We start from the raw sequence: 11,483 nt of genomic DNA, 5'->3' as shown, positions 1-11,483 counted from the left end.
AACCTCAATCAATCAAACTTCAATATTTAATGATTTGATGCATTATTCAAAGATTTTTTTTTAATAAATTTATAGACCGAATAATCGAGTTGGATCCATGATACCTTAACCCGACCCAATCCATAAATACCTCTATCTTCAATTATCGATCCAAAGAGCAAAAATAATAGATTGATAAAAATAAAATAAAAGAGACAAAAGAAAAATCACGAAATAGTTCTTTGAAATTCCGAGCAGATGATGACGTTAAAAATACAATTCAAATTTCATATACTTACTTACAATTTATAGAGCCCATAGTAGAATTTATAATTTAAACTTATTTTTTATAGATCCAAATATCATTTTTGATCTCTGAACTTTTAAAAGGTATATTTTAATTTTTAAACTATTTAAATATAATATATTCGGACCAATTCGAACATAATTCAATTAATTAAGGTACCTATCTTCGACTAAAATGTTGTGAGTTCGAATTTTCACTCTTACATTCACTTCACTTCGTGTCATTATTCAGTCATCTAATATCTACCTACTCAATACTCGCGTTTTTTTTAAATCTGTGAACGTTCGAATCAATTTCAATTAATCTAATGTGACCACTTTTATACATTTCGTGTCAGCATGTCAATACACACATTTGAAAGTTACATTATCTACATGTTAAATATCTTATAATAAATCAATTAAACCATAATTAAAATATTATTTTTTACCTGTTTAACAGATTAAAATTCGTATTTTGAAACTTCGAACCAAGATAGAATAATAATAAAATATTGTTTTAAAGGTTAAAGGTAGAACTTAAGTTAAACTACCCAATGTAGTCCACGTACGTTTGGCTTTGGGTTGCTTTTTTTTCATATACTTTGAAAAGGTATATTTTGGTCCATTTATTTTAAAATTTGGTTCGTTTTGATTTATGTACATTTAAAATTTGTCAATTTTAATATTTGTTTGTAAAATTTTAACACAAATATTAAATCTAATTAGAACTTTTAATATAAAGTTTTGACTATATTTTAAAAAATATATTGAATGTAGTTAGTGTTGAAATTGTGATCCGAAAAAATGAGACAAAAGAATAAAATAAATGGATCAAAATGATGGTTTCTTAAAATTACATGAATCAATACCAATATTTTGAAAGTATGACAACTAAAATAGATAATAGCTAAAAGTACATATATCAAAATGGGTATTTTGAAAATACAAATACCAAAAACTAAAAAAGATAAAAATACTGGACTAAAATTAGTATTTTAACATAAAATTTAAACATTTTTACTTGCATTTATGTTAATACTTAATAACTCGTTTAACTAATGAATCAACCGGCCAATTGTAACATAGCTCAAGTAGGAAAAGATAGACTTAATTTTGTATATAAAAAAAAACACAGGGTGAATTCAAATTTTGTAGTTAAAAAAATACTAAATGGGCCAAACTCCGGCCCAGTTTTAATGGGCCGCAGTCCAGCGAGCCAAATCGCTGGTCAAAAGCAGTCATGGAGGCGCCAAAATTCGGCCGGGCTTTACCTAATCCTACATTTTCGTTAAAAGGATAAGAAATTTCTCCGGCACTGACTCACCGTCTCCGACGACATTTGTATGTAAAATCACCTCTTACTTCCTCATTTCAGAAAGCTCCGATCAATGGCTGCAGTAGTGGCCAACAACTGCTTCTCCGTCTTCAATTCCACCGTTAAATTCCGCTCATTTCCTTCCCGGAGCCGCTCGGCCACGTTGCAGCGATCAACTGCTTCGCTCACTCCTAAAGCCATCGGTGACCGGAGAACTGTTTCCGGCTCCAAACGACGCTCTTATTCGGCCAATTATTCATCCGGCAACTCCGACGTTGAGGTATTTTGCAGGCCTAATGCTTCTTCTTGCGTCTGCTTCAGTGTCATCTTTGTTCCGAGTTTTACTTTTTTACATGTCTACGGTAATATAGTTGAGAACAAACTAGGCATTGTGCGTCAAGAGACTCAAAGTTGAGCTTGTGGAGTGACATGTTCTTGCAGCGTGTTGTCACGTAGTATTTGTTTTCAATTATACGTTGAGATATTGCAGGCCTGATGCTTTTGGTTGTATCCGGTTCAGTGGCGTCTTGATTGAGAACTGTGAGTTCGTTGGACCAGGAGCTAGTTGTTACTGTTTATCGCGTCGTTCACGATCTTTGTTTTATGAATTTTGGCTTCCGTTACCGGTCTAGAGTAGCTCTATGTTGGCTTAAAGTGTTTATCCTACCTTCTGGCCAACTATCAATACCGACCATCGGAGTTCAATTGCCTTTCAATTCAAAATAAATAAACAAATTCTTCTGAATTTTCTATACTCGAATAAAGTTTTTCACTACTGTATAAAAATAAACATCAGATTTAATATCATGTAAGTGTCAATCCCTTTTAAACATATGTACGTTTTTGTCATACTGATTGATCTTGGAGTTAATACACAATTGTGTTTTTCCTTTTATTTTAGGTTAGAAAATTTTGTATTACGAGAACTGTAGAAAGGGTGATGAGGAGTCGGGCATAGGGGGAAGGCTAGAGGAGTACTTACAAAAGGGATTTGCCAGTGAGAATAAAGAAATGAAACAATACAAGATCCAAAAGTAATACCACCTATCATGATATGAGCTCGAGGAAATGTTTGAGAGGCAATGTGATGCTTCCTTGACTAAATTAACATTCAATTTTGAGTGGAAAGAAGTGAACAGACTAATTAGTTTAAAATCGTGTAGTATGAAGACTCAATGCTTCAAATTCAAAAGGGGAGCTAATTGTTTAATGTTAACTGACTGGGAAGATCCATTGCATAGAAAAATCTCATTGGCTATTTTTGTTATATTCCTTTGCTAACACATTCTGGTAAATCCGGGTCACTAAATGAAGAGGGAATCTACTGTACGTGAACCATTTCTTCAACAATCAAAAGATGGCGTGCCACTGCTATACCAGAGAGAAAACAATGCTCGAAGAAATCCAGGACGACTGCAGACAGCAGCATTTAAATCATTTGGCATGCAGAGGAAAGACGAGAAGGAGTTGGTTGATGCAATTGAGCCGCAGGTATGTTCCGTGGCTGTGGCACTTGGTAATTGACTTGCATTGTGATGCTAATAGAAATAGGTCAATCACTCTCCATCAAATTATTCAAATAAGATACAATTTTCTGTTGCTATTTTTCATTAGTGATTGTGAAATTGGCCTTTTCCATTATTATTTTAGCACTTTTGCAAGTGATGGTGCCAACTTCTATTCTTAAACTAAAGCTGGTGTTACTCCGATTTATTTACTTTTTAACATCTCAAATCTGATTGTAAGTTTAACCGATTGGTATAATAGCTGTAGGGTAGCAACAGGATGGTGAAACCTGTGTGAATGCATGAGTATCAATTCTTCTGTAATACTTCTTGTATATTATGGTTTTTCACGTGTACCCTGCCATTTTTTTGGGAGTTATTTTTCCTCTCTTTGTCTGTTCTGATCTAGTGGATCAGTGGATGACTGCTTGAAAATGTCAGGTTGAACCAGGGAATCTCCAAGATGCAGCTTTCCTCAATGCTGTTGTGAAGGTAATTTAAATTAAAAGCTTAAGCTTACTATTCAGATCAACTGACTTAAGCAGTAACAGGGACTGGACCTTACATCCATTTACCATTACCTTCAAGCTTCTGCATTCATTTGGATGTGAAGTTTGATTGACTTCAATTAATAGATCACTATTGGAATTAGGATTCGTTATTTCTTTTAAGGATTCAATTATTTTTTACATATTTAACATTATCTAACATGAATGTGACCAAAATAACTCAACTTCTTCATTACAAGTCGAATTCGGATTATCACTTTGTATGCTGATACAGTGAATAATATTCGAGATCAAGTGATAGAAGTCATTTACAAATTACAAGTTTCAAGGCAATAAGACCTTTGTCCCTTGTTGTACTTCAACGAAATGGTATTGGCTAGAGATGATTGTCTTTTATATTACTTTTCTTGATTTGGAAAAAAGGTGAAGTTAATGCGTGAGCTACTTGCAGACTGTATAAGCTAGTTTGCATATTTGCTGAAATGAATTATGCCTTGTTGCATCTCTTCACTTATCAAGGCTATTTCTTCTCACTTGTTGGAGCCTGTTTGACAAGAAACTGTCTTAGATTACACCTTATTGGTCTCACTTTTGCAGACTCACTGAGTATATATACACCATGTGTTCATCCATGAGATGTTTCTTATTGCTTCTCTGATTTGTTGTGTAGGTTTATTGTACCCATACTGCTCCAGATTATTCCCTCCCATGGCAGAAACAAAGGCAGTATACAAGTACTGGGAGGTGAGTACTAAGATAATTACAGAAAAGAAAGGCTTAGCTTTTATCTTCTTTCTAGACTTGGAATATGTTGAATTTCAGTTTCACTTTCAGTCTTGGGGTTGATCCTTTATTTGTTTAGTTAATGTTACCAACTAATTTAAGGGTGCGTTAAGTTAGCGATCTAAAAGCAGAAATTTAAAAGCAAGGCAAAGGATTCAATGAAAAATATTCCGTTTTCATTGTGTTTGGTAGCAAATTTAAAATGAATCTCAATTTAAAAATTTGTTCAAAGTGTATTTAGTGATACATTGGTAAACAATCTAGTAGTTACCAACTAAATATTTAGTTGAATCTAAATTATTATTAATTAATTAACATATATGTTATCAATTTTGTTTAATTATTATTCAAAATTATATAATTGTAGTATATCATGTGTTCCATGTTTTAGTTTTTACATAAATAGAATGAGCATGAAATAGTATATTTATCAAAGTTTTTTTTATTATTATTTTTGATATAATTCTACATTTTAAAAGTTGGAATTTGAAAACGCTTAAAACTTAAAATTGTTTTTCAAAATTTCTACTCTTTGGATCACAAAATACAAAAGCAATTAAAAAAAACACCAAATAAATATTCATGGAATCTATTTGATTAACATAAGAAATAGAATCTAGATTGCATACCAAATAGGCCCGGAGTTTTTAGTTGACTTTGTTATTTTTCCTCTTATCTGTTGTGCAGTGCTTTTATGATTGGTGATGGTAAACTTTTGACAAATGCACACTGTGTAGAACATGATACACAGGTAATGTACTGAGGCATTTGAGCCTCCTTTACGTGATAACACCTATTTCCTGTACACGCTGTTGACTCCTTGTTTCCTTTTTCCCATTTAAGACTTTTATCTCTTTTTTAATTGAGGGAGGAGACGTGTTATCTTCCTTCTCTTTTTTTTTATGTGCTTTTCTTTAATATGAAAATTTCCAATTAAAAACTACAGTAGGTAGCAACGTGTAAGTGATGTCATTATCATTACTTTCTTATTTCCAATACGCAGGTCCTATCATCCTTTTTAACCTGGTCTTCTCAAGATATTACATTTCTTTTGCTAAAGAATTATGTTAGCTACAATATATTGATGTCAGCTCATTCTTATTTACGATTGCATGTTTTGTTTGTTTTGGTCCCTATGTCCGGTTGCAGGTCAAAGTAAAGAAAAGGGGAGATGATACCAAGTATGTCGCTAAGGTATTGCTGGTGGAGAAGCTTGTTTTCCTTTCTTAAGTTTGTCTCGATGGATATCCTGTTGGTCATCTTGTTCCGTAAGAATCTCTTTCTTTTATTTATCGTAAATTGTGAAGGCAGTTTAGGTTACTAAAGGAAGAGATAAAAGAAAAAACGAAGCATAAGAAAGGGAAAAGAAAATTAGAGGGACTACAGAACAAGTGAGAGAGAGTTCAGTGTGAATGGGGACTCTACTGGAGCATTGGAGATGTTCCATAAATCCGATTGCAGTGAACTTAGGCATGAAAACATGTACCACCCATGATAAAGTTTGTTCATTTATTTGTCGATGTTATTTTTTGTTTTTTTGTCCTTGCATTAAAATTTTTTAAATTATAAAAGCAGGCTTATCTTTTTAAAATTGCCCGAATTTCCAGTTTGTGCCAAAGCAAAGAGTCTACGGAGTATAAAAGAAGAATCCTTTTCACTAATTTCTAAGCAAGTTGAATGGCCAAGCATATGCAATCTGAAGTTGTTAGTTGTCCTCTAGAAGACGTCATGTCCTGAAAAATTCAACATGGTTCCTTTTATAATCACTTCGTTTGCGCCTGCTATTGCATAATGGGACTATTACTGTAAAACTTCCTGCCCCTTCTTAAAGTTTTTTACCAAGTTCTTTGTTTACTTAATTATTTTTTGGTAGGAAGGTTCTGACTTTATTTTGATGATTTCCTTCCGTGATGTTTCTGTGAAAGTTCTGACTATATCAATGAGAAGTTTCTGTTTCCATAAGTAATTTTCTCCTGTAGCTTCTTTGCATATTCCTCATATAAATGTCACAACTTTTCATTTTGCCTGTTTGCATATTAGTGGCAGTAACAACACTTTCTTTTGTCTGATAAACTATATATTTTCAAGTGAATGAAAAATATTTTCATAATTTGATGCTCGTGTCAATTGAAATTCTTAGGGCTTACCAATTGCTTGAGTTAGATGTTGTGGTTGAAGCTGTGTAATTCTTGATTTTTACAAGATCTTTGTGCTTACCATATTCTCAGTGATATTATACACAGGTTTTAGCTAGAGGAGTTGATTGTGATATAGCTTTACTTTCAGTTGAAAATGAGGAGTTTTGGAAAGGAGCAGAACCACTAAAGTTTGGAAATTTGCCTTGCCTTCAGGTTTGTACATGGCTATTTGATTAAGTGATTAATTCCAGTTTATGGCATCTAATACTGCTTCTGGCAAGCATTAACCTCTAAGTTTTAAGTTTTTTCCCTCTTTACAATGCTTTGTTTTGATAACTATACCTATCTCCTATCCAAATATGAAGATTTAGTAAGAAATCGTCTACATTACTTTATTTTATGTACATGTTCTTGTAGGCTTATATCTTCCACTCAATTCTTGCTGTATCTCTGGGCAGGATGCTGTGACTGTTGTGGGGTACCCCCTTGGAGGAGATACTATATCAGTGACTAGGGGAGTTGTGTCACGTATAGAGGTACCCCTCGTCTGATTCTGACTACTTTGAACTGCTTATTTGTCCCATAGATCAATTTCATGGTCAAACGTCTGGCTGTGTTATAAAATATTCTATGGATCTAAGGATTACATTTCATCAGGTTACATGCTATGCTCATGGATCATCAGATTTGTTGGGCATTCAAATTGATGCTGCTATAAATCCTGGTCAGTAGATTATTGTTTTAACTCCAAAAGTTTATCCTGCTTATTACTGTGGTTATTTCTTGGTGATCTTGCGTCCAGCTTGTCCTTTATGATGTATTTGTTTCTGTGCATTCTTGAAACGGTGATACTTTATCTATGTGATAGTTACTGCCTCTTCTTGCTAGATTTTAGGTAATAGTGGTGGTCCTGCATTTAATGACCAAGGAGAATGCATTGGAGTGGCATTTCAGGTAGATTTTCTATGTTATTTTTATTTATTAGCTCTATGAACAGACATTGTTGTCTTAAATGTTAAAATCTATCCTTCACCATCGAAATTTTATTGGATTGGTTTTATGGTACATGGCTGATTCTCTTTGAAGTTCACTTTATTTATAACCTATCATCTTTTTATTTTGAAATCTTGCATAAGCGAACATTAGGTACCAATATTTTCTTTATCTATTGTTCCTTTACAAGAAAATTCCTTTAGGTTTACAGATCTGAAGAGGTTGAGAACATTGGATATGTTATTCCGACTACAGTTGTATCTCATTTTCTGAATGACTATGAGAGGAATGGGAAATATACTGGTGAGACTTCTTAACTCTCTTATACATATTATCATGTTTCTCGTCACTCTCCGTTACTTTAAGATTAAGGTAGACCAGGTACCCAGTAATTTAGACTTTGTTGTATTGTACAATGCTGCAGTCTGCATGAACCTAAATATTTATAAATTTCCAGGTTTTCCTTCCCTTGGGGTTTTATTGCAGAAGTTGGAAAATCCAGCATTACGTGCTTGTTTGAAGGTGAAGTCAAATGAGGTCTGTCTTTCCTGAAAATGCATTTCTTTTATAGGCTAATGGAATTTATGTTTTTTTAATATATTAGATAAGCTTTCTTGTGATCATGTATTTTCAAAAAAAGAGTGGCTGCCTACAATCAGCAAATATGAAATTTAGGTTTGCTTAAGTTGTCTCTTGTTTTTAACGTTGGTGCTTGATATCCTTAAAATCCCCAAGTTAATTATGATTCCTAATGCTTCTCTGACCTGACATCTGCGTCTTTTAGGGTGTACTGGTGCGAAGGGTAGAACCCACATCAGATGCTAATAATGTCCTAAAAGAGGTATGCATAATATTATCTGGATGTTTTTTTTTGTAGTTTTTTGTGAGAAAGAACATGTGAAATCCAATTGAATGGTGGACGCTGGACCCTTGCATCCATTAGTTTGACATTGACTTTTCTAGTTGAGTCTATAATCTATATTGAGTTGCATAGCTCAGGCTTCAGGTTTGCTAATCGCATAGATTTTAATAGCAAAACTATACTTATTCCCGAAAACAAATTCTTAAACTACCTACTAATCTTTTAAGGAGTTCCAAATCACAAACCAAACATGACTCTTGAAATCTATTTCTGTATACAAACCAAATGCAAGTTACACAAACTTAGGTTTCTTAACGTTAACCAACTTACTAACTCAGATTTAAAGTTTTGTAGTTCAGGAAATTGATGGTGCTTATTTTCTTTCCAGGGAGATGTAATTGTTAGCTTCGATGAAATTAAAGTTGGATGTGAAGGAACAGTACCTTTCCGAACAAATGAGCGCATAGCATTTCGATATCTCATTAGTCAAAAGTAAAGCACCTTAAATCCTTTTTTGTGTTTCATTCACTTTAATTTATGCTTTGCTGTAGAGTACACGACTTCGTTATAATTTATAACTTAATTTTAGTTATTACTTAATTACATTGTTTACAGGTTCGCTGGTGATGTTGCAGAGCTTGGTATTATCAGATCAGGAGAGCTTATTAAAGCTAAAGTGATTCTCAACCCTCGCGTTCACTTGGTACGTTCAGGGTCGATGACCACAAATCTTGTTTGATTTAGTTTTATATTCACTGTTCTAATTCTGTTTCTAATGCACTTCATTGAAGGTTCCCTGTCACGTTGATGGTTGTCAGCCTTCTTATCTAATAATTGCTGGCTTGGTGTTTACTCCACTCTCTGAACCTCTAATAGAGTATGCTGGACTTTAGTACTTATTCTTGAATAAAGTTTTTTCTCATAGAAGATTTACAGTTTTCAAGCATATACTAATTCAAGATATTTTTACTGTTCTTGTTTTCCTTTGACAGCGAGGAATGTGAAGATTCTATAGGGGTATGTTACTTGGATGAGAGTTTTAAATTATAAACATAGATTTCAGAACTATTACAAATTTAAAATTACTTTTTCCATGGTTTGAAGTTTTACTTTTCCTTCTCTCCTCTGGTTAGTTGAAGCTACTGGCGAAGGCACGCTATTCCTTGGCAAATTTCAAAGGGGAACAGATTGTGATCCTGTCGCAGGTAAGTTGCAACTTTGATTTTAACCACGAACATCAAAATTCTCGAGAAAACGCACATATAATATATGGTTAAGGTACCTATTTTCGACCAAAGGTAGTGAGTTCGAATTTCCACCTCCCCATGTTGTATTGAAAAAAATAATGAGTAAAAATTAAATTACACCACATTGGCTTTTTAATTTCAGGTAATAACTATAGTTTTGAGAAATTTTTAGTTTTTTGTTTTTAAAAATTATGCTAGTTTTTATCCCAAATTATTTGATAGGTTTTTCATCTCTAACACATGGATTTCTAGTCCAATTTCAAAAACAAAAACAAATTTTTAAAACCTACTTTTGAGCCTCAGATTCCTATTTTACTTTTTATTTTTTGTTTTTAAAAATAAATTTTGAAAATGCAAGTTGTTTCTGTTTTTATATTTGATTAAAAATTCGAATATGTTTTTTAAGAAAGATAACAACATACATGCGGATGAAATTGTGATAAGTTTTTAAAAACAGAAAATCAAAAACAAAATTATTATCGAGGCATTGTTTCTAAAATTTGATTTAAATTTTAGAAACATTTTATACAAAGTAGATAACAAATCAAAGAATCACAGGAGTAGGGGTGGAAGCAGTGTTTATAAGCTTAATTTGAAAAAATATGTTATGAAATAAGGCCTAAATTATTTCCTATTTTCATAAAATCTTAATTGAGGTCTTTACACATTCAGGTCTTGGCGAATGAAGTGAATATCGGATACGAGGATATGGGGAATCAGCAGGTAGTTAACTTAATACATTAAATTTCAATTTGATAACGATTTTATTTTGCTTACTAATAATTTCTTTGTTTCGTTCTTTTAGTTTCTTTCTTCTATTTTTTTTTTTAAACACAATTGAAAATGTTAGCCAATTTTTTTTTTTATTTAGAAACAAAATTGTTACTAAGGAGGTAGAGATTCAACCGTGGTAGGACGATCATAGATATCTGACGTATATGACCTTACTGCAGGTTTTAAAATTGAATGGAATTCGAATCAGAAACATTCATCACCTAGCACACCTCGTCGACAGTAAGTTATAGCAATCTCAACTCATTTTTGGCACAACTCTGCCCTTTTCCAATGATGGTCTGTGACATTTTTTCAGCCTGCAAGGACAAATACTTGGTTTTCGAATTCGAAGAGAACTACATTGCTGTTCTCGAGAGGGAGACTGCTATGTCAGCTTCGTCATGTATACTCAAAGATTACGGTATTCCATCCGAAAGGTCCTCGGATCTTTTGGAGCCATTGGTAGATTTGTTAGGAGATGACAAAGGAACAGAAGATCGGACATATGGTGATAGCCCAGTTTCCAATCTGGAAATAGGCTTTGATGGACTCCTTTGGGCATAGTCACAGAAAATATTGCTACTTGATCAAAATTTTTACCCTGCAGATGTGATTTCAACGTTACAGGCCACTGGGATCGGCTTGGAGTTGGCTCGACCGTGATCATCCCGTTTGTTATCATAGGTTATGTTATTGTATTCTCTCCCTGTACTTTGAGTTGCAATTTATTTTTTTTGTTACTGAATAAGGGGAGCAAAAGTTTTGCAGAATATGCTTGGAATCAGCCATTGAAGGCTCTATAGAATTGATGTAACAATATTAACATTATTAGTTGGGTAAAATACATCATTCTTTTTTTTTTTTTTACCCCTCAGCATTTACACACACTTGTCTCCACACTGATTCAAGCTGACATTCCTTTAGCAATATTTTCTTTTTGGGGTATGTTTGATATTCTAACCCGATTTGATTCCTTAATTTTAGATTCATCGAATCAAACTTTTCATTGGTAAGTTTCTTTTGGTAAATAATATTTAAATTGCATTTTAATTTTGTAGCCCCTAAAGTAAAAACATGTTTTCAGCATTTT

At 33.2% G+C, this 11,483-nt stretch overlaps 1 protein-coding gene across 1 annotated transcript; it reads left to right on the top strand.

The window, feature by feature from the left end:
• Positions 1–1,531: 1,531 nt before the first annotated feature.
• DEG2 (DEGP protease 2) lies at positions 1,532–11,260 on the top strand. The gene is made up of 21 exons (XM_022294555.2): positions 1,532–1,862; positions 2,897–3,073; positions 3,529–3,579; positions 4,267–4,340; positions 5,067–5,130; positions 5,529–5,573; positions 6,623–6,730; positions 6,976–7,053; positions 7,175–7,241; positions 7,413–7,471; positions 7,714–7,813; positions 7,968–8,047; positions 8,295–8,351; positions 8,761–8,864; positions 8,988–9,075; positions 9,164–9,249; positions 9,365–9,389; positions 9,506–9,577; positions 10,292–10,342; positions 10,573–10,633; positions 10,710–11,260. The coding sequence occupies exons 1-21, from the start codon at positions 1,656–1,658 to the stop codon at positions 10,955–10,957; spliced, it is 1,902 nt and encodes a 633-aa protein (XP_022150247.2). The 5' UTR covers positions 1,532–1,655; the 3' UTR covers positions 10,958–11,260.
• Positions 11,261–11,483: the final 223 nt, after the last annotated feature.

This window comes from Momordica charantia (assembly GCF_013281855.1).
Source record: "Momordica charantia cultivar OHB3-1 chromosome 9 unlocalized genomic scaffold, Mcharantia_2.0 BLBB01000009.1, whole genome shotgun sequence".
NCBI classification, from domain to species: Eukaryota; Viridiplantae; Streptophyta; class Magnoliopsida; order Cucurbitales; family Cucurbitaceae; genus Momordica; species Momordica charantia.
The sequence above is the reverse complement of the archived record's forward strand: the minus strand, read 5'-3'. Positions and strand labels throughout refer to the sequence as shown.

Coding starts and splice junctions, on each gene's coding strand:
- DEG2 (XM_022294555.2), top strand. CDS start 1,656: ATGGCTGCAGTAGTGGCCAACAACTGCTTCTCCGTCTTCAATTCCACC. Junction 7,242..7,412: donor TGATGCTGCTATAAATCCTG/GTCAGTAGATTA, acceptor GCTAGATTTTAG/GTAATAGTGGTGGTCCTGCA. Junction 9,250..9,364: donor CTCTCTGAACCTCTAATAGA/GTATGCTGGACT, acceptor TTCCTTTGACAG/CGAGGAATGTGAAGATTCTA.